Below are 27,620 nucleotides of genomic sequence, written 5' to 3'. Positions count from 1 at the left end.
TTCCACTGAAAGTACTGTGTTTTCTTTTACTTTAAAGGAGTCCATTTGTTTTGAAATCACTATCTCAAAGCATCGCCAAGGAGTTAAGAGAATCCAGATATCTAGAGCTAATGCTCTTGGATTAACCATTTTGATTCCACTGGGGAAATAAATATCAACAAAACACACCCTCTTTCTAAAACAAACTCTTAGTACAGCTTTCCAGGGGTAAAGCCAGTAGTGGAGATTTGCCAAATTATGTGTGAACTACAGCGAGGAGTTTGAGAAGCTTTGAAGGAGGTTATGCAGATCCAGTAAGAAGAGGAACATTTTGGGCAGAGGGGAGAGCAAGGAAGGAAGAACTTAGCCCAGTGCACAGGTTTGAACCACAAATGGACTCTTGTTGTTGAGGCACAAAGGGAAAGAGAGGACCTGGAGGGAGATAAGGCCAGTGAGGTGGACAGGAACCAAATGATGGAAGCCACACTGGTGGAGCCTGGATAAATCAGGTGGGCAGCAAGAAGCCTTTAAAGGCTTTTAAAGCCAACGAACATCATAACAGATTTGAGTTTTTAGAGTTCTCATTTTAGGAAACCAAATGGAGAATAGATAAGAGGCTATCAGCCGCCTGAAGGCTGTTACAGTTTTCCAAAAGAGAGGTGACATCCTGAACAAATATAGCATTAGTAAGGTTAAAGAGTAGAGTGGATATCAGACATATACAGGAGTTAAAACCTATCATGACTTGGTGATTATACCACCTTTTCCTTCCTCGTGCATTAAAGCTGATGAGGAAGAGGAAAAATACTTTTTAAAACAAAAGTGTGAATTCGACGGTAGAAATCAGATAGAAGAGATCTATTCTCCAAGGATTATCTCTGTCTCTATTATGTTTGGGTAAATTAATAAGATCTTTGAGTTCAGGGAGGTTGAAGGGATTAATAAACATCCCCTTCACTGAGCTCAGACTGCTAGAGCTGGACCAAGCCGCTGCAGTGAGGCCCTAGGGAGAGAGCAGATTGCTGAAAAATAAGCTGCCCAAGGCCAAGGCCGAGATAGGTAACTCTCAAGAATCACATCATTTGAGGCTCAGCCACCCCCAGAGTCCAGAAAGAAGTGGAGGAGGGATATTTGTTGCATGTCTGTGTGTATGTGATCTGATAGAGAAGGAATGGAATTCTGACCTTGCTCAAACCACTTACCTTTTGTAAGACTCAGATTCTTTATGAAAATGGAGTGATTGATCTACATGAGCTCTAAAGTTCTTTTTGACTTTAGAATTACATTGTGGTTTTGAGACTGTATTTAGAGAGAATATTTCCAAACTGTATCTTAGATATTTATGTATTAAAAGTTGGTCTATGGGTACCTGGGTGGCTCAGTTAGTTGAGTGTCCAGCTCTTGGTTTTGGCTCAGGTCATGATCCCGGGGTCATGGGATCGAGCCCCATGTCAAGTTCTTCACTGAGTGTGGAGTCTGCTGGGGATTCTCTCTCTCTGTCTCTCTCCCCTGCGTGCTCTCTCTCTCTAAAATTAAAAATTAAAAGTTGGTCTAGAGCAATGCCTTCATGTTTTGTGGTGACATAATCCCTAAAGAATTTTGAAACCATAATCCTCATTTAGTTTTTAGTAAGCCACCTAACATTCTTTATTATAAGCTTAAATCATTGGAAAGGATATAATTTCTGGCATGCTGTTCATTTTATATACCTTTAAGTGAAGTTTCCATTCAGACCTTAGAGCTACGTATTTGCCTCATTTGTTTCATGGAAAATGTCTGCTACAGAATCTGATTGGCAAAGGCAATCCTCACTGTTAAACCGTCGGCTAAATCAGATTAGCTTTCTATCAGACGGAGCTCTTTAATTCAAAAAGATGTGTTAAAGTGTGTCTCTGTGATTGCCTCTTACTTCTCAATTCCAATTCTAAGAGAGATAGACAAGTGACAGATGATGATGATGATGATGATGATGATGATGATGATGATGGCAATGGGGGGCAGGGGGAGCAGTCTCAGGTCTCCTCCACGTAGTTCCTTCCGGGATTCAGTCTGAAGGAGCAGAAGCCACCCAGAGAAAGCTCTTCCTGTGGCCATAGCAGAGGAAAAGCAGGATAGTCCCAACTACCCAAGCACATTTCCAACCAAGTGCTTATTACATCTCTTAACATCCCATTGGCCAAAGCGAGTCACATGGGGAAGCCCAACATATTGAGGAGGGAAAGTATACAACCCTTATCATGCTATTGAGGTAGGAGTTGAGGAGTCAGGGAAATAGTATATCATGTAGAAAAATCTAATCTGCCATAGTAAAATAATATGGATAGCAGTACATGCATAGTCACATATAGAAACAAGGGACAGCAGCACCACTAAAATGCTGAGGAGAAGTATTTTTGCTTTGCAATATTCATTTCAACTTAACCCTTCTGTGTACTGCATTTGATTCTCTGGGGAAGCTCCTTATGTGGATCCATTATGTCCACATACACAAATGTGAAGTAATGAATAAAATGCACGTGGCAATAGCAGGGGTCCTGCTATTGCATATGAAAACCCAGTCACCAAGATCCAGTCATGCAAATGAAAATTATGAAGACCAAATCTATTTCATTAAGTATCAAAATGTAGTTAACATTCACATTTATTTTTGTGAAGGATAAACAGCAAGAGTGTGGATAATCCAAAGCTGTAGATAATCCTAAAAGTCTTTGTATTGACTCTAGATTGGAATGTAGGAGTTTGTGGTCAACAAGATTGAGTTCAAGCAAAATTCAAACTACGGTGAACTATGGTGCCTTTTTTAAAAATTTTTTTTGAGGTTTATTTATTTATTTTGATTGAGAGATTGAGAGAGAGAGAGAGAGAGAGAGAGCACAGAAGAGGGGCACAGAGAGAGGGAGACGAGAATCCCAAGCAGGCATCACGCTGTCGGCACAGGGCCCGATGTGGGGCTCAGATTCACCAACGGTAAGATCCATGACCTGAGCTGAAGTCGGACGCTTCACCGACTGAGCCACCAAACTACAGTGCCTTTCGTTCCCAGAACAGACACCCGGCCAACAAGGACAGGTGGCCCCGAATTAGAATTTGGTTGTATAGAATTAAAAGCTGATTTAATGTTTAAATGAAATAGTATTTGTAAACCACTTTGCAGATTTCCTGGCACACAGTGGACGCTCATTAATTCTTTCTCCCTGTATCTTTTCCTTTCCTTTCTATTTGTTTCATTAGAACAAAAAGATCGTGTTCTCAACCAATTACCTCAAGTGGCTTGTTTGTCATGAAAATAAGAAAACGTTTGATTTGAACTCAGTTTCTTTCATTTAATTAAAACTGTACCTCAACACTTTCAGCTATTTGTGTACCATTCCTAGCTGATTAAAATGAACTGAAATTCCCTTGCTAGCAAGAATATGACATTTAATTAAATCAGCAGTATACCAAAACATTTGTTCAGCTGTAGGGTTATGTTGTTTTTCAGCAGATCCAAGTTCGTGACGTACTTTATATCCCAGCCAGATGTGCGCAGTCTTGTGAATTTATCTGTGTGCTTTTCATAATCATGTCTATTCCTTTGAGGATTCAGAATTTCTGATAATTAAAAATAATTGTAATCAATGCTAAATTAAAATTACTTCCTATTTCTGTAAATGGCAAGAAATGTTCTTTTAATAGATGCAATTAAATTCTATCTTTAGAATCTGTACCTATATTCCATCATATATTTCTTATTGATAAATGTTTCATGCAATAAAGTTTTCAAAATCTAATCGCAATGTTAAAAATATGCCACTGATAAGGACCACAGCATAAAGTAATTAGATATCATTGTACAAATTCACTTAAGGATCTAAGACCATCAGATTCTATACTTGCAAATTCTTTTCTCTCTCTGAATAAAAACATCCCTGTATCCATAATGATGAAATATTAATTTGTGGAAATTTGGTTGTTGTTGTTGTTTTTTAATTCAGCAATAGTGTACTATCTAAGCAGAATTACCCACCACTTTCCTGGAAACAGTCTCACAGAAGAGTTTAGTTACTATACCTTCATACAACCTACACCCCGTATTACACACGTATACTGTATGTGATATTAATTAGAGATATCAACTTGGCCATGCAGTTTTATTTTGTGAAGTAAGAGCCGTAAGCAGGCAAACATAACATAAGCATGATAGTATCAAATGAAATCAAGTAAATATTTTATTAGACAGCAGTAACATTTTGAATGTACAGAAATATTTTTGCCCTCCAGGTGTGATTTGGGTTGCTGATGTCTTTGTTAGTTGCTGTGCATCGTGTCAGAAAACCTGTCTTCATCGCCTAATCTATTAGTGGTAATTTGAGAGTAATACTTTTTTCTTCCTGCATTTCCTCCAAAAATAAATGTAAATACATTAATTATTTCAAGGTTTACAAAAATCATATTGCTTTTGCATTTCACAAAGGGAAAATAATTCTATTGATTACATAAAGAGTATCTCTCCTGGTATATAGAGTTTTAACGATGTGAATATTACACTCTAGCTAGAAGCTGGCTCCATAAGAAGAAAGGAAGTGCCTATGATTTTGATTCCACTCGGGTCTAAGCCTAAGTCCCTAATGCAGACAACTATTTTATGGTATTTGTATGTATTTTTTTAACATTTTCTTTGAAAAGCAGTTATCGCCCTTGTATTTTTCATAACAAGAATTATTTGCAAGGGGGATCTGTAGTGTTTTATGCCACATTACAAAAAACTGGAGGGGCGCCTGGGTGGCTCAGTCGGTTAAGCGTCTGACTTCGGCTCAGGTCACGATCTCGCGGTCCGTGACTTCGAGCCCCGCGTCAGGCTCTGGGCTGATGGCTCAGAGCCTGGAGCCTGCTTCCGATTCTGTGTCTCCCTCTCTCTCTGCCCCTCCCCCATTCATGCTCTGTCTCTCTCTGTCCCAAAAATAAATAACCTTTAAAAAAAAAAAAAAAACAGGAAATGATGTTATGATTTAATATATTTCTCTCTCTCTTTCCTGCATTCAGCTGTTCAAGGATCGAGTGTTATTTTCCGAACGGTGGAGGTCACATTACATAAAGAAGGCAATACCTTTGGTTTTGTAATCCGAGGTAGGTGATGGCTAGAAAACATGAATCATCAGATATTCTTAGAGAATTTGTCAATGAAATATTGGGAGTGAACTAGAAAGTCATCCTGAAAACAACAGCAACAACAGATGTTCCCAATGCGTAAAGTCCCCTTATAATATTTGCACCCATTCTTTTAAAAAATAAAGCAATGAGTAGGAATCAAAGTGGAATCCAAATGACTTAGATCTGCTTTCAGTCCGTACAGAGTAAGAAGTCACTGTTTGTAAACCTTGTCAATTCATTCATCCTGCTGATTTGCCACTTTTCTACATGTCTTTTGCTTTCCCTTTATACTTTTCTGTATCTCTGAGTCAAAAATGTTGATGAATATGGCTTGGTTTGACTTAATACACTAGGATTAAACAACTTTGCTTAAATTATTTTCTCCTGAAATACATTTTGTTATTGTAGCTTTCTAAAAATGGATTGAAGATAATCTGATCCCTTGGGAACCTATGTGCATCAGCTTAACTTATTTTATTATGGGATGACATTAATAATAAAGATTTCAGGTGACTCCAACTTGGCTATAAAACCATGAATTCTGAGCTGTAATTCTGACTTTTAATATTTTATTTTTCTTATTAGCAGTTTCACCCCTCAAAGACTATACATAAACAACTCATAATTCTGCATATGACAATAAAGTTCAATAGGGAACTATGTATGCATCAGAAATGTTTTTAACATTTCACATTTCGTGATGTTTTTTGCTTTTACCTATTATATTCTATACTTCACCAGGGTCTAAAATTTATCCAAATTATTAAAACATTAATTAAAATTAACTAAGCATCTTGGGGCGCCTAGGTGGTTTAGTCGGTTAAGTGTCCAACTTCAGCTCAGGTCATGATCTTGTGGTTCATGAGTTTGAGCCCTGCATTGGACTCTGTGCTGATAGCCCAGAGCCTGGAGCCTGCCTTGGATTCTATGTCTCCCTCTCTGCCCTCCCCAGCTCATGCTCTGTCTGTCTGTCTGTCTCTCTCTCTCAAAAATAAACATTAAAAATTTTTTTTAATTAACTAAGCACCTTAATAAATGCACATGCATCAAGGAATAAAAGAAATACATTCATTTATACAGATTTGTCTTAAATGACTAAGCTTTAGATTCCATTCTGTACCAATCATTTAGCAAATCAATCAGTCAGGTATTTATTAAGGACAGGTCAACATGTCAGCATAGGGCCAAGTATTAGAGAGTCATAGGACAGGACCCCTATCTGCAGGGAATTATAGTCCAGTGAATTTAAGACAAAGTGCCTGAGTGAGCGGTAGAGAAAATGGAAAACGAGGAATTCACTGAGTGGTTTAGACCAGCAATTATTACCCTTTTCTGACCAGCTCCTTTTTTTAGGTGGCGCAAACAGGATCATTTTACTTTCATCATTTACCTTAACCATTCCCAAATTTCTGTGTAAAAGAACTAGATGAATATAGTACAAAGTCAATATAAAAGTAATTTTGGCTCAGAGGGTGGTACAAATCCGTTTTTGCAGTGTAGTATGATAGAGAGGCACTCTTGAATCACATGCATACAAGCCTAATTACTGAAAAGCTGCAGTAAAAAATACTGCTGGGTGCAAATATTCATTACTAGTTGTTGTGTGGTTAATCAATAGTAAATCAAATTGCTAATGAAAGAACTAAAACAACAGTAATTTATCATTAGGAACAGAAAAAAACGGAAGCATTTGAAATCTACAACCACCACAAGACAGCTGATGATATAATGTTAGCAAAATGCTTATCTTGCCATTTGCAGGAATTTCAAATATCTGTATGTGCATGAGTAATAAGAATTTTATAATATGAGCCTAGGATACTATCTGGTACATCGTAGGCCCTTAACAAATAAATGAATAAGTAATTGAATGTTGCCTAGATTTGTGCGGACATCAGACTTCTTAGTGCTATAGTGATTTTAGTTTAGGAGCACCATATTTTGGTCGGCTTTAAAAACTCACTTAGTATATTAGTTGAACGTAAAAGTTTGTGAAATTTTGCGCAATTTCTCATAAGAATCACATAAAGAACTTAATGTTTAGATTAGTTTGAGGCCTATCTGAAGGCTCTTCCTTGCTCAAAAGGTGACCCCCACCCATTGCTTCAGAATCTTGATTAGTCACAAAAAGAGTTGCAGAATGAGAAAGTACTGTGGGCAAGTGTTATCATGGCCAAGAAGACATTATGGCATAGATGGAATTTGAGCTCAACTTATTTTAGTGAGAACACCAGGACTTTCAGGAAGGAGGAGGACAATATTACAGATGCGGCATATTCATTTAGTACTGGTGAATTTCTTCTTAACCAATTAAAATGGGTCGTAGAACAATAATACAGGCTTTTACCTGATGAATGGAATTGCATTTCCAGTGCTACATGTCATAGGTTCTAGCACCTTGACTCGCCGAACAGTAGAACCTGGCACCTTGAGAATGAAAAATGATGTTCTGGCCTAAATCTTGCCAGAGTTAAATTTCAGTTAATTCCCTCGCCGCCAAGCTAAGGCAAACAGCTTGGGACAATAGGGAAAGCACTCTGCCACTAAGTTCTTTTTCACTTTGGGCAAGGAAAATTTACCTATCGATCATTCTCAACTCTAAAATTATAGATAGGTCTACTTATCTGCTAGATAGAGCCCAACATTCATATTTGGTCTGCGTTGTGTCTCTGGCATTGATACTTTTAAAAAGCATTCCAGGGGACTGATGCCAACAGGCAGCCAGGATTGAGAAATACCACTGGGCTCTGTGTGTGTCAATTGCTTTGCAGTTCCAAACTTGTAAAATGTAAGTGAATCGCAAGCTACATCTGGTTCATTATTTCAAATAATGGTAAAATGTCACATATCGAGAAATTTAGAGCCATCTCACACTTTGCCATGCATTCACTGTTACAGATTTAAATGTGGACCTCCAAATCAAAATTATGGAAGCTTGTATGGCCGTCAGCCCCCATCCTTTTCTAAATCAATATCCCTTCAGGAGAAAACAAACCTACCTTTTTATGATCCCCTTGCAAAAGAGAAATTACATAGTAGTATTTATATAAATATGGGTAAGCATGTGCTATAATTTATTGTCATGGTTTCATTTTAAAATCCTTTTCCAAGGAAGTTGTGAATTTCCTATTGTAAACAAGGAGGAATTTCAAAAGAAACCATCAAACTGAGTGGAAGAGTGAGGTACTGAAAGGGAGCTTTTATCAATCAGCCAGACTGAATAAATCATTGGTAATAGAAGTAAGCAGAAAGGAAGCATTTGCCTTCATCGGGAGCAGTGAATGCCTTTTGATTTGTCTTTTAGGTTAGATTCTTTAAGTTGACCTCTCTACCCGTTCCAAGTTTGGGAAATGCCAGTCTGTTCTACCAGGAAGGCGTTATGGAAGGAATATCTGACGATAACATTCGTATTTATCAGATACTGGCAGGTATCTGGTGGGTAGCCAGGATGGTGAGGTGACCTGATACGGAAATCAGGTCAGATGCAGAATAGTTAAGAAAGTGGAAATGTCCAGCCTAAAGAAGATGAGACTTAGCAGGTGTATAATCACTGTTTTCAACTTTCAGAAAAAGTTTCTTGTAGTAGAAAGCATACATTTTTGTTTCACTGCTCCAAATAATAGAATAAGAACAAGTAGGTGAAAATTGAAGGAAGTTAGGTATCAGATGAATAATTAGGAAGAAGCTTCTAACACCCCTACACGTCCGAATGTGAAATGGGCTGCCTCAAACCTAATAAGTAGGCCATCTGGTGGGTCTCAAGAAAAGACTGGGGGAGCACAGACTATGGACGTGTTCTACAAAAGGGTCCTGGATTTAGAAGAGAGTTTATAATAAATTACCTTCCATCTAAAAGCTTTTATGTTTCCAAGAATTCTTGAGCAGAAATTTTCCATATAGGGAAATAAAATCTCCATTTAAGCATTGCACTTGTCTTGAAATTATGTGTCCATTTTTTGAACACCCCAACTTTAATGGAACCCATCTCAGCCACTTGAAGTTTTTTCTTTCTTGTTTTATATACTTACGTATTTCCCCCCCTCTCCAGTTTTTGCTTCCTTTATGCCAGGTTGTAGACCTATTCATCTGTATTATAGCCCAGGTTAATTGGCAACAGGTATACCCACCTGCACTGTGTTGATAACTGGCTATTGTCATAATTAGGCTAGTACTTGTTAAGTAGTTTATGTTCTTACGACGCTGGGTTAAATATTTTATATATCGCCCCTGAATACAGCCATGTATTTATTGAGAGGTGGAAACATCATGACTTCAAAAACATATTCTATATAAAATGAATAAGATTTTTGGAAAAATTTTACATGTTTTCCTCCATACATCAACAAAATGTACTTTAGTTTCTCAGCTGCCATTTTGTAAGTGAATTTTTTTTTTTTTTTTTTTTTTTTTTTTTTTAATGAAGGCACTTATAAGCTGTATTTCTTTTGTTTGCCAGGAGGGGCACATGACGATAGAAATAAATCTCGTCCAGTTGTAATAACGTGTGTTCGTCCCGGAGGACCTGCTGACAGGTAAACTTCCTCTGTCTGTGTCACTATCCAAACAGATTCAACAAAGCTGGGGACTTTGGCATAGAGTTGAGGAATTAGAAATTTCATAGTGAAAGATAGATATTAAGCAAACGTGTTGGAATGTGAATACTGAAATTGTTGGGCTGCCAAATCAGAAGAAAGAAGGTTTGACTCCAGGCTCAACACTCACTACCCTATGTGTTTGGCAAGTGACTTACCAGTTCTAAGCTCAGTTTCCTCCACTGTGAAATGTCGATAATGATACCTACCTGACAAGGTCTTCAGTTTTATCAGAGACTGGCTGGGGCCTTGCAGGGGACCTTTCATGCAGTAGATACTTAATAAAAGGTAGCTGGCTTTTTAAAGGCACGTACTTTAAACACATCGTCTCCCATTGCTAACCTCCTACCCTGGAAAGATAGGTGGTGATGTTCTGACTGTTACTATTAATCAACATCCTTCTGGTTATTATTATCTGTTGATGATGATTATGTATGTGAGAATGGAAGTGATTTCAATAAAAGGGAAGGAGCGTTGTCAGTACCTAGAGCTATCTCTTCGGGACTAATTTGAGTATCTGAAGAGGCAGCTCCTTCATCTCTCATATCACAAATATTAGAGGAGGTCGTACGTAAACGCACAACTTAGCTGTCTCAGGAGATGCTTGTCTTTGTATTAATTTCCCATCACAAATGTCAATTCCATAAAGGCAAGGGACCACAACTCCGGCCATTCGCTGTGGTTGAAGGGTGGGAGAATAATGCCCTGGTTACCCCTGACTCTGCACTATGTTTCAAACCGGGATATAATGTTTAAACCTTTTCTTATGCAATAGAAATAGTAATAATAAATACAATTGATTGAGCACCGAGCCATGTGCTAGGAAATGTACTATGTGTTTAGCAGACACTATTTTATTTGTCCTCACAACTGCCTACTAAGTACTTTTTAGCCACACTTACAGTGATAAAACTGAGGCCCCGTGTGGGTACATGACTTACCAGCTAGTACACGGAAGAGCCAGGCTAGGAATTCAGGTTCATTCTCCTTCAAAATCCATACTGTTAGCTCACTTTTCTAAAAAGTTTGTGTTTAATATAAAATAAGAGAATATGAAGATACTGGTTTCTCACCTGTGCCATAGTATGTTTGCCTTTGCAGAGGACAATACAAAGTCAGAATTTGCACAGAAATCTTGCCTTTTTTCCTCTCTCCTGCTTCTCTTGTGAATTATTCTTCCTGCAGTAAATGAGAATATTTCCGTTCCTTATTAACATTTACCTTGGGGTTAACAAAAATGTCAGAAGCAAGCTACTAGTTTCTGAGCAACATATTATCAAATTAACTTAGGATGAAATGGAATCTAAAAGTTTAAGATAAAAATTTAGAGTCAAAATTCTTAGAGAATTATCCAGGCGAAGGATATTTAAGAGATCACTCTTATCCTTTCCAAATCCTCAACTTGTAATCCTCCCACCCCAGTTTGATTTCTCATATCATGACCCTCCCTGAGGCAGGAGGGTTATAATCTGGAAGCCTCCTGGCTATATTTTAGTGGTGTCTCCAATGTCCTCAGGCATCTTCTTCCAGTGCCTTGAGTGTCTATGGTCACAGCAGAAAGAATAGTATTTCCCTGTCTCTTCCAAGGAATATAAGACTGAATCGATTTAATGATTGCCAAAATGGCCTTATAAATCAATAGGGAAATGTCTAGACTAGGGAAATTTTTCACCAGTGCTCCCAGTCCTGCTTGGGTTCACTGATAATAAATGGAATGGAATCAGCAGGCTTTTCTGCTCACCTGGCTTTGGAAAAAATAGGTAAATGCTATTTTCTGGGCCCTAATAAATCAATTTTAGGTATTTAGACAAGAACCTAGAAAAGGGAAAATGTGCCTTTAGTATTTTTGCATCCCAAGAATTAACTGGGGGTTACTTGGTGATCGACTATTGGGCAGTTATTTCCTTATTACTGACTTGCATATTGCAGCAATTTTCTGTTCAGAGCCACCTCTTTAGTCCCTTACTATCACACTTGATGCTTAAGACGAAGAGCAAATGGATGGATGGGAGAAGGTGTGAAAGAACCGCTTTGGCTGAGCGACTCTTTTTTTTTTTTAATTTTTTTTTTTTAACGTTTATTTATTTTTGAGACAGAGAGAGACAGAGCATGAACGGGGGAGGGTCAGAGAGAGAGGGAGACACAGAATCGGAAACAGGCTCCAGGCTCTGAGCCATCAGCACAGAGCCCGACGCGGGGCTTGAACTCACGAACCGTGAGATCATGACCCGAGCCGAAGTCGGACGCTCAACCGACTGAGCCACCCAGGCGCCCCTTGGCTGAGCGACTCTTAATGCTAACCCCCATTATGTTACATTAATGAAGACTGTTTCTGTGTTCTCCCTTCAGAGAGGGCACCATCAAACCTGGCGACAGGTTGCTCAGTGTGGATGGAATTCGGCTTCTTGGAACCACGCATGCCGAAGCCATGAGTATTCTTAAACAGTGTGGACAAGAAGCAACGCTGCTGATAGAATATGACGTCTCAGTGATGGGTATGTCGGAGTCCTGAGGTTGTGCTCACTAAGATCTGGGTCATGTCATTGTCCGTCCCTGATAAACCACTCTGGGTTAAGAATGAACTGTGCTGTCCTCCTGCAGCAGACAGAATTTCATCAATACTCCATCATTACTCTGTTGGGTTCAGGAAGAGGTGAGTGGTGCTTTTCAGCAATTTAGAGTTCTTGTGTCAATAGCTTCTATAATAAGGTCTCATTCCATCAGAACGTTTCACCTGGCAGTCAGTTCTGTGTGGATTATACTTTGGCAGCAAAGTATTTTCCCCTCCAAATCGCAAGAATAGTATTATTAACTAAAGGGCTGGTACTTTTTCTTTTACTACACGGAGACTGAGAAAAATAGGAGATTTCTTTCCTTCTTGTAACTTCACAGCATGAGGCCAGCGAATCAGAATTAATGGAAGTGACCAATCATTGTATCCTAAGATTTAGGAATAAAGAGAGGAAGGGGACCATATAGTATCCGTGGTTAAAATGAGAAGTTGAGTACAGTATCCTTTTTTTTTTTCTTTTAATGTAGTTGACCCACGATGTTACATTTGTTTCAGGTGTACAACGTAGTGATTCGACAAGTGTGTGTGTTTTGCCATGTGCACCACAAGTATAGCTACCATCTGTCACCATGCAACACCGTTACAATACCTTTGACTGTATTCCCTTTGCTGTACCTTTCATTTCCGTGATTTACTCATTCCATAACGGGAAACCTGTGTCTCCCACTCCCTTTCACCCATTTTGCCCGTCCCCCCACGCTTTTCCCTTCTGGCAGCCATCAGTTTGTTCCCTGTGTTTAAAGGTCTGAGTCTGCTTTTTGTTTGTTTATTCACTTATTTGGATTTTTTTCAGTTCCACATATGAGTGAAATCGTATGGTATTCGTCTTTCTCAGTCTGATTTATTTCACTTAGCATAATACCCTCTAGGTCCATCCATTTTGTCTAAAATGGCCCTATCTTGTCCTTTTCTATGGCTGCATAATGTGTATAAATCACATCTTCCTTATCTATTCATCTATCAGTGGACACTTGGGTTGCTTCTATATCTTACCTATTATAAATAATGCTGCGATAAACATAAGGTGCATATATCTTTTTGAGTCAGTGTTTTGGTTTTCTTTGGGTAAATACCCAGTGGTGGAATTATTGGACCATATGGTATTTGCTATTTTTAATTTTTTGAAGAAACTCTGTACTGAAGCACCAATTCACATTCCTACCAACAGTGCACGAGGGTTCCTTTTCTTCCACATCCTCACCAACACTTGTTATTTTTTGTCTTTTTTTTTAATGTTTATTTATTTTTGAGAGACACAGAGACGGAATGCAAGTGTATTAGGGGCAGAGAGAGGGAGACACAGAATCCGTACAGGCTCCAGGCTCTGAGCTGTCAGCATAGAGCCTGACACGGGGCTCGAACTCACAAGCTGTGAGATCATGATCTGAGCCAAAGTCGGACGCTCAACCGACTGAGCCGCCCAGGAACCCCATTTCTTGTCTTTTTTTTTTTTTTTTTAGCCATTCTGGAAGGTATAAGGTGATACCTCATTGTGGTTTTGATTTGCATTTCCTTGGTGTTTAGTGGTGTCCAGAATCTTTTCATGTCTCTGTTTGCCATTTGAATATCTTCTGTAGGAAAATGTCTATTTAATTCTTCTGCCCATTTTTAATTGGATTATTTGGTTGTTGAGTTATAGAAGTTCTTCCTTTATATATTTGGGATATTAAACCTTTAACAGACATATCATCTGCAAATCCTCTTACATTTAATAGGTAACCTTTTTGTTTTGTTGATGGTTTCTTTTGCTGTGCAAATGCTTTTTATTTTGACATAGTCCCAATAGTTTATTTTTGCTTTGTTTCCCTTGCCTGAGGAGACATATCTAGCAAAATGTGGTGTAGTATTCTTTCTTTCAATAATGATTACAATAGAAATTAATTCTATTAATTTACCCTTACAACTATGGTAAAACTTGGAAGGTATCCTCATCTGGCTTTTAAATGTTAAGAGAGAGCCCAGTTTTGTGTAGTGTTGATGAAGGCAGAAGAATTATGAAATAATGAATTGGAACTTGAAATTGAAACTCAATCATGTTATATACACTTAACAATTGTCAGACATGATTATTTGACCTGATTTTACCAGTAAGTTTTGTGCTGGTGAAATGTAGCAGAGAAAAGAGGCTTACTCTATTAACTGCAAACTCCTTTCTCCTTTATTTCCCACCCTGTGTGATTCATGTAGAACAGTGTTGCTTAAAAATATTAATATGTCTATTGGCCTGAAATGTTTTAAAAGGTATGAGGTTTCTAAAAAAATTTTAAGTATGAGATTTAAGGAGTTCTTAGCAGAATAAGCAGTATGGTATGCTCTTGACATGGAAAGTTCAAAAATGAATGAACTTCCCACCCTCCTCTACCCTTCTCTTGTATTCTCTCCCACCCTCTTTTCTTTTTCTTTCTCTTTGGTTATATAGGTTTTAAGTTAGATTTGGAGTTAGGTGATTTGGGTTCTGTTCTCACGGTACTGATTTCTAGCTATTAAGGTGGACCATGTTTCTTATTTCCCTGTGCCTTAGTTACCTCATTTGTCAAATGGGGACTTGCTTACCGTTTCTCAACTTTTTCTCTCTCACTCTGTTCCTCACTGTCTGTCTTCCATTCTTCCTCCTTTCCCTTCTAGCCACCCAATTCTTCTTTGATATTCTGCTCTCCATTTCTCACTATGAGTACTACTCTATTCTAACTGTCCTACTCAGCTTTTTTTCTAGTATTCCCTATAGCCATCCTCCTTTTTCTCTGTTTGTGTTTCTTGCTTTTTTCCATTCCTGTTTTCCTAATTTGGGTTAAGATAGGATTAGGTATCCATAAGCTCAAATATTTTTTTTTTATTTTTTTAACGTTTCTTTATTTTTGAGAGAGACAGAGACAGAGTGTGAATGGGGGAGGAACAGAGAGAGAGGGAGACACAGAATCCAAAGCAGGCTCCAGGCTCTGAGCTGTCAGCACAGAGCCCGACGTGGGGCTTAAATTCACGAATCGTGAGATCATGACCTGAGCTGAAGTCGGACACCCAACCGACAGAGCCAACCAGGCACCCCATATAAGCTCAAATAATTGAGAATGACAATTGGAGGAAAGAGAAGTACATATGGTGTCCTAGAATATGAGATACTTTCAATTAGAATTGTTCATCAAATATGAACTGATACTTTCTATAGCAAAAAACACATTTTCCTTTTTTCTTGTAATACTTTTTCTTTTGCAACTTTTAGAGCTCTTCTTTCTCAACAGGAATAAAATGAGCTCTTATGCAGCACAGCCTGGGAAAATGATGAGCAATAATAGCTCAACCATATACAAGGACAGCATCAAGTACAAATAGCAGAAACCCAATGTAGACTAGCTTCAAGAGGGAAGATGTTAGCCTATAAAAGCTTGGAGTCCAAGGTGTAGCCTGGCTTCAAACATAAGTTCAGTAATGTCATAGGCATTCTGTCTCTCCGATCTCCTTGCCTAGGAAAGCCGCTCCTTATGTTATGACAAGATGGCCCCAGCAGCCACACGCCTACATCATCTTGAGAGTTTATGATACCAGAGAAAGAAATGAGAATGGATCTCCTGTAAAAGATTCTCAGTGACTTAGCTTGGAGCAAATGCTGACCATACCCTAATCACTGTGTCCGGGGATATAATGCACTCTTTGCTCCTTTGGTAGGAGAGGCAGAGTGTATGTTGAACAGCCCCAGCAGAATGAAACAGAGAAATGGCACTTCCCCAAAGCGGATGGTGTTGAGTTGATGAAAGTAATAGATGCCCTTCTGAGAACATATTTTGATGTTAAATATTACATTCCCACTCACAGGAGTTATATTCCCTCTAATCTGAGAGTTTTCCTTGCTTCACATCCTCACCAGCACTTGGTATTCCCAGTCTGGTTCATGCTAACTATTCTGATGGATGTTAAGTGATATCCCATCTTAAGCTTAATGTATATTGTCTCCATGAATAACCACGTGGGACACCTTTTCATTTCCCAGCAGGACATACTTGTTGCATTGACTTTACACTTAAGACTTTTATTTATTTATATACTATTGAAACTATGACGTATTATATCTTAGAAGTATGTATACATCTGTAATCATAGATATAAATATTGATTTTAATTACTTATATACCCTTAAAAGTACACAAATTATTTCTTAGGAAGTATATGTGTGTGTGCGTGTGTGTGTGTGTGTGTGTGTGTGTGTGTGTGCATGTGTACCCATCCAACCATAAATCTCAACCCTGAAATCAGATGTATTTTTCAATAAATCTCAAAATATAAATGTCAGCAAAGTCAGTAGTCTATTTAGGAAAGCTGTTGACACTATAGATTTTATTAATTAAAGTTGAATTTAATCTATGTTAAAATTTTAAGGAAAATTATTGAGATAAGGAAGACTGTAAGAGGAATAGATTTAGGGGAAAATTGAGAGCTCGGTTTGGGATATGTTATGTTTGAGATGTCTACCATTCAAGTGATATGTGACATACCCAACTGCGTACAGTTGGGTATTTAAGCCTGGATTTCACTGCAGAAGTGAGGGCAGGTGATGTAAATTTTTAACTCAACAGCACAAAGATGGATCATAAAACCATGAGGCACCTGAGGGGGGTGAGACAGAGGACTGAGCTCTGGGGCTCTCCAAAAGTGACAAGTCACAAGTCAGGAAGGTGAAGAGGAACCTGCAAAATAAATTGAGTGATGGAGACAGAGAACCGAGGCAGAGTGTTGAGGCATGGAGGACAGATTTTTCCTCTGTAAATGGTGGTAATTATACCACCACACTCACAAGTTGCTGTGAGAAGCGGAAGAATTAATGCATATGCAGTGTTTGGCACATAATACGTGCATAGTAAATATGAACTAATCATTTAGAATGTTAACGAACATTCTGACTTCAGCAAAATGTAGTGCCTCTTGAAGTCAAAAAAACTTGATCGAGTCTTGGTTCTCTGTTGACCTTGGACGAGTTATTGAGCCTCTCCAAGCTTCGACCTTCCTATCTCTAAAATAGGGATGATAATAGCATTTCTATAAAGGATTGATGGAAAGACTGAGTGAATATATATAAAGTGCTTACCATAACTAAACTGACCCATTATTGAATACCAGGAAATTAAAGTTGACTGTTTCCATGCCCCACTTCCCTAAAATGAACCTCACATCACCCATTATTACCCTGGATGAAGAAGGAGCTGAATCTTCATTCTGTGACAATACTAAGTCATTGGTAGAAAGGATATTTGAGTAATAACGTGTTCTGGATTGTTTTATTTTCTAAAATTCACTGAAATACTTATTTTGTTTAGAACTTTGCTGAAAATATTTCTAAAGTATGTTTCCTAGAATGTATATTAAATTAAAGATACTTGAGTCTTTGATAGAGCACATGGAAACAGTCCCCCAAGATAGAGGGCATTGTTCTGAACATCAATCTTTAGGCCAGTGCCACAGAGTCAAGAGGTTTAGAGGTTATGCTAAATCTGTACTGATTTATAATTTATTCCAGAGTTTTAAAAATTACAAGATCCTCTAATATTATTTATTTTATAACTTTCCTCTTTCTTCCATGGAAAGAGCTGTGGAAAGCCATCCGTTAATATGGATTTCTTGTCAGTTATATTAAACAAGGCTCACTGTAGTGTAATTTAAATAAGCTTTCTCACCAAGAAACAGTAATCATAGTCACTTAGTAGATGTCAAATGTAAACAGCAAATTATTGTAGTTGCAAATAAAGATGGAAAGACAACTAAAATGTTTCTCAAAAACTGTGAAATACAGTGAAATTTTCCACTGTCATCCCTAATATTTACTATCCCCATGCATAGACCTTTCAAAAATATACTCTCTCCCTCCCTCCCTCCCTTCTATGCATATATGCCCACATCAAATCCACATCCTTCCCTGATCCTACTCTTATTTGGTTCAGTCAGTCTCTCATTTTCTCTCCCTTTTGAACCCCACTGGCGCTCCCTTGGCAACTCTGGAGGGCATTTACATTTTGTCTTGCATAAGTTATCTGTGAGTTTTTCTGTTGTGCCTTTAGGTTCCATAGACTCCTTGGGGACAGTAATTGAGTCATCTTTTTTGCTTATTTCTATTGCATCTCACATGAAGTCTCCAGATATACACAGGAGGTTCTTAATGATAATTGTGGATTGAACAATGCAGTCACCTATAGATGAGCTGTTTTTATGACTGATCATCATGAAGTGGATGCATATAGAATATAGCAAAACGTCAATGTTTATGTGGTAGGTTCAAATGAACTTACTTCATGATACCATCTTACATTTCAGAATGACATCACTAATCTTTATGTTTTTATAATTATGAAATTTATTGTGAAATTGGTTTCCATACAGCACCCAGTGCTCATCCCAACAGGTGCCCTCCTCAGTGCCCATTATGAATCTTTAAATCACAAAACCTCTTCATCTACCTACGGTGTTTTTCTGTGTTTCTGTAATCCTCTGACTCTTCTCTTAACTATCTCTCTGCTCAGCTTCAAATATTTCCTTTCATTTATCTGGACTAAGCCAGCATGCAAAACCAAGAATGCTGAAAAAAATGTTACCCTTTCCTTTGAAATGCCCACGCCTATTCTATCTTTGCCCAGATGTGTGGATGGTCCTTACTTCTATTCAATCCTTAGTAATTTTCAAGTAATTGTTTTAACAGATATTGATTTGAGTGTTATGAGTCTTCGGAAAAGATGGCTAACTCCTTTGCAATCAAAAGTATAGGTTTGTGTGGCACCTGGGTGGCTCAGTTCCTTAAGCATCCGACTCTTGATTTTAGCTCAGGTCATTATCTCGCAGTTTATGAGTTCAAACCCCGCATGGGGCTCTGCGCTGACAGTGCAGAGCCTGCTTGGGACTCTGTCTTCCTGTCTCTGTCTGCCCCTCCCCTGCCCACTATCTCTCTCTCCATTTCTCTCATTCATAAATAAATAAATAAATAAATAAATAAACAAACAAACAAACAAACATATTTTTAAAGAGTATAGGTTTATTGGTGTCATCACAACTGGATCTTGGCCATGCTTTGCATTTCATTTTTTCAGAATATCAAGATCAAGATGTAACATCTTCCACCAGTGACTTCTGAGTCACAGGTACCAAGAGTAAATTGGCCACTATCTGTGTTCTCTAATAAGTTTCTTCTAGATGATCTCAATGTACTGGACATTTTTTCCATCGAATTTTTCAAGGGCTCCTAGAAGTATTTATGACACACATGCTTCTTTATGGGTCACCAGCATAACCTCCCCTTCACAGAAAATTTCATAAATGGAAGACCAGAAAGTTTTCCACTTACAAAAAGTCTAATTTTCAAATGGCAATAGCCATTTATTTGGAATATTATTTTTCTAAGATAAAAGGCAGATCTCCTTAACACTTCTCCTTTTGATCTAAAAAATGATTTTTTGCAGAATACTCTTGTTCCTACTCATCTGGTTCTCTTTTATGTATTCAAACTAGAACCACTTAACATATGTTTATGGACACAAAAGAAATGGGTGAGGAGAAAGTTACCTTAAATTAGAAAAGGTATATTTTTTTATTTTATATTGCTAGATTATAACAGAGGGGTTTTAAAATTCACTTTTAGGGGCGCCTGGGTGGCTCAGTCGGTTGAGTGTCCGACTTCGGCTCAGGTCATGATCTCACACTCCGTGAGTTCGAGCCCTACATCAGGCTCTGTGCTGACAGACAGCTCGGAGCCTGGAGCCTGCTTCCGATTCTGTGTCTCCCTCTCTCTCTGCCCCCGCCCCCACCCCCGTTCATGCTCTCTCTCTCTCTGTCTTAAAAATAAATAAAAAACATTAAAAAAATTTTTTAATTAAAAAAATAAAATTCATTGTTACATTATAGTACAAGATGCAAGTAGGAAAGTGCTGAAATCTTATTTGTACACATTATTGAAATACCACTGGCATATTCCCCACCCAGGTCAAGAAATAGAACAGAACCATTATCGCCAAAACCCCAATGTCTCCACCCAATCGCTACCCCATCGCTTTCCACAGTGTAACCCCCATCTTGACTGACTAAACCATAAATGTATTTTCCTGATTTTTGAACTGTTTATAAATGGAACCATGTAGCCTGTTTCTTTGGTACTGGGCTTCTCTTGTCCAACAGTATGTTTGTGAGAGCCACTCCTACCGTTACCTGCAGCAGTAATTCATTCTTTTTGTTATTATAGCATTCCATTATACCAATAGATCACAATTTAGCCTTTCCCATTGATGATAATTTATATATTTTGCAGTTTGAGACTCTTACAAATAATGCTACTGTGAACATTCTGGTGTATGTCTTGTGGTAAACATATATATGCATTTCTATTAGGTTATGCCTAGGAGTGGAATCGCCAGGCCATATGTTACATGCATGCTCAGCTTTAGTAGACAGTGCCAAACAGTTTTTCCAAGTGGTGGTACCGATTTGCATTCCTGCTGACTGTTTTGCTTCCTTCCCACCCTCACCAGCACTTGGCATCATCGATCTGTTTCATTTTAACCATTCTGAGAGTGTGTACTGTTAGCTTTTTGTGGCTTTAGTGTGTATTTCCAGATGAATAAGGATGCTGGGCACCTTTTCATTATTTGTCATCCGGGTATTCTCCGTTGCAATCCGTTTGTTCAAGTCTTTTGGTCCATTTTTTTTTTCCGTTAGGCAACTGTATCATTATAGATTTATATGAGGTCTTTGTACATTATATATGCAAGCCCTATTGTATTTATATATGTTACAAATTAACCCTAACTACTGTCTGGAAAAGAAATGCCAAAATTGGTAGATTTCAGCTAATCCATAACATTCCAATAAACTGCTTGGTTGCTTTTTGGGAATGTCCTGAGAGTTTGACAAACAGAAGCCTGGAAGCGGATGTAAAATTCCATCTAGTTTGTTCTGCCATCTTCAGGTAGATGTTGCCATTGGAGTTCAGTACTATATTAGTATTAGCTATTGCTGTGTAGCTAAATGTTAGTATTAACTCTTCCTAGGGAGCAAAATATCACAAACCAGTGACTTAAAACTACGCCCATTTATCACCTCACAGTTCTAGAAGTCCTAAGTCCAGGCGAGCTCTTCTGGATTCTTTGCTTAGCATCTCTCAAGGCTCAAGTCAGTGTGTCACCTGAGCTAAGGTTTTATCTAAAGGCTCTGGGAAAGAATCCACTTCCAAGCTTACTCAGATTATTGGCCAACTCCAGGTCTTTGACGCTGAGGTCCCCGTTTCCAACTGGGAACTGTTTCTTGCCCTTAGAGATGCCCACATTCCTTCTCACATGGCCTCCTCCATCTACAGCCAGCAATGTAGTGTTGGCTATCCCTCACATTTTAAATCCCTGACTTCTCCTTCTACCAACAGTCAGAGAAAGTTCTGCACTTTTAAGGACTCATTTGATCACGTGAGGCTTACCCAGATAATCTCTCTTTTTAAGGTCACCTGGGTCGAACGATACAACACAGTCATGGGAGTGATACATTATCTCATTCAGAGGGTCTGAGGATTAGCACATGATGGGAGAGGGACACCATAGTTTCAGAGATTCCGTCTACCACAAAACCAAAGAGAGACAGGAACAGACTAGAAGAGAAATGCCAGCACTTAGAGATCGAAACACCTGTGGAGAGGTGATCAGCTAGACCAACATTGGTGCCTACTTTGAAGTAATTCTCAACATGTTTTGAGTACCTTTGAGATTCTGTTTTATGCTGTTACATTATATCACCTTTCTCTGAATGTTCTTGTACAAATAAACGGCTACAGTATCCCCAAACTATAGTTCAACTAGAATGGGAAGAATCAGTAATTTTCCAGGTTTTTTTAATGTCATCTCTGATTAACAGGTGGTGGTTGTCTGAACCACTGTGGTAAGAAGGAGCTTGAAGTTTCCAAGCTCAATGGGAAAGACAGTGATCACTTACACCATGTACTGAGTGCTGCAGGTACCTATGAGTGCAAATGCCTTCTTGTTACCACCCCTTGCCCACTCAGAGGTCCAAGGGATACTAGCCACTGGACCTGCGAACTAGTCCAAAGTTGAATCAATTTTAGAGACTCTCTGTCTGATAAATCTGAATAATACACCACTTCGTATCATTGTCACCATAACTGGAGGATGGTCTGTTTTTTTCTACAACCACATACGATAATCCACATTTTTTACGCTCTCGAGGAGAAGCAGCAAACTGGAAGACATGGAGCATGTATCCTTTGGTCTGCACCGTGATTTGGAAAAGTTAGAATTAGTTTTGAACATTTAGAAATAAGAATTTCTCATTTAAAGTAAATCTAAATATCCGACTGCCCTTAACAGTTTAACAGCACTAGGTTGGCCTGCCCATATGGAACCACGGGCTTAAGCTGAGTCTCAGGCTGTCTCTTTGGATAAGGGATATTCTCTCCCATTTGTCCAAATTGTTTCCCTGACACCCACGCCTTGCAGCAAGTCTGCTGCCCACAGGCATTTGGGTTTGTGATCCTTGCTCTGCACTGCGTGACCTTTCTGTTCAGCCAGCGTAGCTTCAAGACAGGATTGGGCAGGCTCTCAGAAAAAAGATCCCTACCAGCAGTTTCTGTCCTAAGTGGTCCACATCCTTGTCTGTTTAACCTCGCATTTCCCCAAACAGGTATTTGATGACTCCTAGGGGTGATGTGAAGAGTTTGGCAGACTGGTAGAGATGGGAGCCGAGATGCTCAGCTTAACTCAGCCCCCTGTCGATCCCTCTCATTTGAGCCACCACGGTTCCCCATTCTGCTCCCTACTGGGCCGGCCTCCTCATGCTTATTACACCCTGATTCTCTCCTTGGGCTTGGGGGGTAGATACATATCTTGAAAGCTCATCCCAAGTAAGTTAGTTTCTGGGTCTCTAAAGCGATGCGAATAGTCTGGTTTTAGCGTGAGAGGTATTCATTAACCTTTTTAATTAACTCAGTAACATTAATGGAAGAAAATAAAATACCGTAGCATATCATTCAGGAATTCACACCTTCTAGAAGTTTCCTGTTATATGAGGTACTGAGGAGATGAGCGAGGTATCAGAGTAGGAGTAAGATAGAGTAGTAATTTAATCTCTGCCTTTTTGTTAAGAGCCCATTTGACTATATTTTAGGCGATATCCATTGTGATAGAATCAGAAGGGTCTTTTAAATCTTTTGGACCACTGTTCCTCACTTGTGGCATGAGGGGACTAGACCACACCATCCCAGAGGTTCTTCCAACTCTAATATTCTGTCTCTTTGAATTTGATAACTTCTCATGAAAGATTTTATTTTTTAAATTTTTTTTAACGTTTATTTATTTTTGAGACAGAGAGCGTCACAGCATGAACGGGGGAGGGTCAGAGAGAGAGGGAGACACAGAATCTGAAGCAGGCTCCAGGCTCTGAGCTGTCGGCACAGAGCCCGACGCGGGGCTCAAACTCACAGACCGCGAGATCATGACCTGAGCTGAAGTTGGGCACTTAACCAACTGAGCCACCCAGGCGCCCCTCATGAAAGATTTTAAAAGCTATCACCTCTTCTGTTCTCATTGATGTAATTCTAAAGCAAAATACTGTAAATAAAAATAGCTTTAAATAATATTTAACTATAGTTCAAACTGAATTAAAAGGGTTACGGTTAAAACCACTATCTAAAAAAGGAAAGTGGGGAGTACCTGGGTGACTCAATTGATTAAGTCTCCAGCTCTTGGTTTCAGCTCAGGTCATGATCTCACGGTTAGTGAGATTGAGCCCCACTAAGAGAGAGATTCTCTCTCTCTTGCTCTCTGCCCCTCCCTCGCTTGTGCACACATGCATGTGCACATTCTCTCTCTCTCTCTCTCTCGCAAAATAAAGAAACTTTAAAAATAAAAAGGAAAGTTGGTCACTTCCCTTGTTAATCACAACAAACCCAGCAATCTCATTTCCCAGAGATTTCTTCCCAGCATTTCCATAATAGGCATAAGGCCAAGTTGCTGCTACGAAGCCACTATCTGCAAAGATCTTGATCTTGGCATTCTGAGACATTAACAAATTAATGGAAAATGGGTTAAAATTCCCTCATTTTCAGATTGAATATTATGCTTCTAAACTTAAACATGTCCCTTAAGGGGAAAATTGGTCCTTTAATTGTAGTATATTTTAGACAAATGAAAAACTGCCTAAACTCTGTCAGAGGAAACTTCTTTGCATGGTAAATTTCAGTAAGGTCACATACATGTATTAGGTAGACCAGAATTGCATTTCATTTTAAGAAGGGTAACAGGTAAGCACTTTTATCGATCACAAGGTCAGTTCTTGGACATTTTTTTAGAGTACTACCCAACTGCTAATCAAGATTACTTTCCTCAGTGGTTGGATACTAATTCTATAATTCCTTGCTGTCAATTGGGCAAGGAAAAGTAAAGTAAGTAACTAAGAAAAGTAAAGTAGGATACCAAAATATCTTTTACTGGGGAAAAGTCATTGTTCTTTATATCTTTGTATCTTCCATCAACTATTATGTATAACTGCAGGCTATACCTTCCAAAGAAACAGAAGACCACAAGCTCCCTGTGAGGCATGAAACTCTTCTCTTTTCTCCATATTTTAGTCATCCTTGTTCAACAGCATCCACTTCAGTTCCTGTATACAGTAAAATTAGTATTTTTAGCATTGTTTATGATATACTAATAGGTAGTAAAGGATCAGGTTGACTCCCAACAGTCATAATACCAAGGGAACAAACTATATTTCTACTTGTTTCTGCAGCTGTGATACTGAATGTGGCTCCCAGACCCACTGTCTTATCACTCATGAGGGTGCCTTTACTCTATATGATAGCACCCACTGTATTCCCCTGCCTCTTGGATTTTCCATATGATCCACAATTATAATGGTAGAAACTGCCCTGAATCTGTCTCCATGGATTCAGGAGGTCAGAGCCGTTTTGTAAGGATCCTCTGGTTTACTTTAAGATAAATGGAAATTTTTCTACTGTGAATTCTCAGAAGCAGACTGACCTCAAACTTTTCATACGGACATCCTTGAGAATACACCAACACCCAGCATCCTCCTTCTGTAGCATCTGGTTCTCATCCCCTGAAGGTATTGTATTGAGAGTAAAATAAGAAATGGAAAAGCCAGCAGGTTTTCGCCCGATCTCTATGAGGGCAGTACTACACGGCATTAATCTCGCTCAGAATCCCTGTAGCATTTAATGGAGTCGTTCACAAGAAACAGCAAATGACTGCTAAACGGACCACACCACCTCCTGCAGAATTATTTTATTTTAAAACAAGTAAAATGCAAAGAGCCATTCCGTAATTCTTCCCTCGACTTCTTTACTTTTTCTGTCTCTGAACATACTCTCTCACAATGTTGTCATCTATTCCGACAACTACCACCGTCTTTATTTGGACCTCTGCCCACCCGTTAGCTATAAAATCAAGTCCAAAGTCTTTAGTCTGACACTCAGTCTGTACCCAAGCTTTTCCTAACCTACCTTTCTAGGTTTGTTTTTTGTTATATCCCTGGAAAACCCTGGGCTTCATTCAGCCACACTGGACATCTAATGATTTGTGAATGAGGTTTACCATGTTTGTGTGTTTCCTCATGGCTTTCATCCTACCTGTACAGCATAGTGACTTAGTGATTAACAGGACCCAGGTTGGATTCCTGGCTCTGCAACTTACTAGGTATGTGACCTTTCTAAGTCTCAGTTTCCCCAACTGTAAAATGGGAATTCATCACAGCAGCTCCTGCCTATGGTTCGTGGTGGTTAAAGTTGTCAATACATTTAAAGCACTTGGCATATTCCTGGCACACATAGAAACTTAAAAATCTGCTTTTATTATTGTCCTTATTATTATTGTTGCTATGTGAGTTTTCTCACTCTCGTATTACAGCCTGTCAACTTGACTTCTATTTCTTGAAGTTAGACCTAGCAAATCCAACTGGTAGCAATCCCTCTGTCGTCTTAACTCCTGTGGCGGCTTTTTTAGACACCTCTTTATAGTCTTTACCCCCGAGTATAGTAGTGTGGTTTTCTCTGTGTGTGACCATGCTCCTCTATGAGATTAGAAACTCCCCGAGGACAGGCGCTATTTCATACCCATATGTATCCTCTGCTGTGCCCTATACCTGGAAGATACTATCTCTTGGTTGACTGGGCAAATGAATGAACAAATAAGCAAGGATTAATTCAAAATAAGCCTGTCTTTACCCTAAATTTAATAATACTCAAAATAACTTCTCATGTATTTAGAACACTTTTAGTCTACGGGACACTTCACAATCACTATCCTGCCTTATCCGTACATTACCTCTATAGACCACACTTCCTCTTGTGTTTTGAGAGAGCCTGAAAGAATTATGTGGACCCTGGGAGGCTGACACTTTCTGATCCATAGTACAAGGATCTACATGATTTCTACAACAACAGGTCAGTTCACATTAAGCTGGTGAATGCATTTGCACTTTAAGTGAACAGATCAAAACATACGCTTCATGACCATCACACAGGTAATGTTTACTGTTGAAGGTTACATTTCTAGAATATTCGGTGAGAACTTTGTAGTTCATATTTGCATATCTTGGGCAACTTTCTGTTCCTTCTCAGGGAACACATGTGAGACAGACCTTAAATAAGGTCTTCCCCCAAATCACTGCTCTCTTCACGGTGCCATTTTTTACAGAGTTCCTGGAGCCACCCACTGAATATTCCTAATCTTCTCTTCCCTGTGGTAGAAAAAAAAGATCCTTCATGCCAGGTTCCTCACCAGTGGCAACTCTGTTCCATCTATCAATGGCAACACTGGGCTCAAGGCTAAATCAATGATGTTGGAGTTATCATTATTGTTTTTATATACCTAATGAGGTAGGAAAGGGAGGATTTTGACTGTTCTGAAAATTAGAAATCTAAGGTACGTTATTTGCCTTGATGACACAGTTTATAAATGTCAAAGTGAAAATTCAGCCTTTTTGCTAACATAATATGTTGCTATTAGCAAACTATAGTAGTAGTAACTGCCATTTACAAAGTCTATTCTGTGCAAAGGCATTTTATAAACATTATCTCCCTGTGATCTTACCTTCAGAGGTAGGTGTGTGTGTATTCCCATTTCAGGAAACAGAGAAAATAAAACAACTTGCCTGGGTAGAATATAACAGAGCCAGAATTCAAACTGTTATATCTGATTCCAGAACCTTTGCTTCCAGCAATTTAACCACTGGAGCAGTCTTAATGCAACATTTATAGGATACTTCCTAAAGCTAAATGTTGAGAACTGAACTTGAACCTTCCCCTTGGTCTGTTCTCCCATCTTCCCCATCTCAGGTGGTGATGCCTCCCTCTGAGCAGTTCTCAAACC

The 27,620-nt window shown here is 38.8% G+C and overlaps 1 protein-coding gene across 9 annotated transcripts in view; it reads left to right on the top strand.

Annotated features, from left to right (window-relative positions):
- GRIP1 (glutamate receptor interacting protein 1) overlaps positions 1-27,620 on the top strand; it is a 670,689-nt gene that overhangs the window by 524,760 nt on the left and 118,309 nt on the right. For all 9 annotated transcript variants that reach the window (XM_027071309.2, XM_027071305.2, XM_027071306.2 and 6 more), the window contains 3 exons: positions 5,002-5,085; positions 9,566-9,641; positions 12,051-12,196. In XM_027071309.2, the coding sequence (XP_026927110.1) occupies positions 5,002-5,085; positions 9,566-9,641; positions 12,051-12,196 (306 nt within the window). The remainder of the gene's footprint in view (positions 1-5,001; positions 5,086-9,565; positions 9,642-12,050; positions 12,197-27,620) is intronic.

Source organism: Acinonyx jubatus, chromosome B4 (assembly GCF_027475565.1).
Source record: "Acinonyx jubatus isolate Ajub_Pintada_27869175 chromosome B4, VMU_Ajub_asm_v1.0, whole genome shotgun sequence".
NCBI lineage: Eukaryota > Metazoa > Chordata > Mammalia > Carnivora > Felidae > Acinonyx > Acinonyx jubatus.
This window is presented reverse-complemented; position numbering and strand designations above follow the sequence as displayed.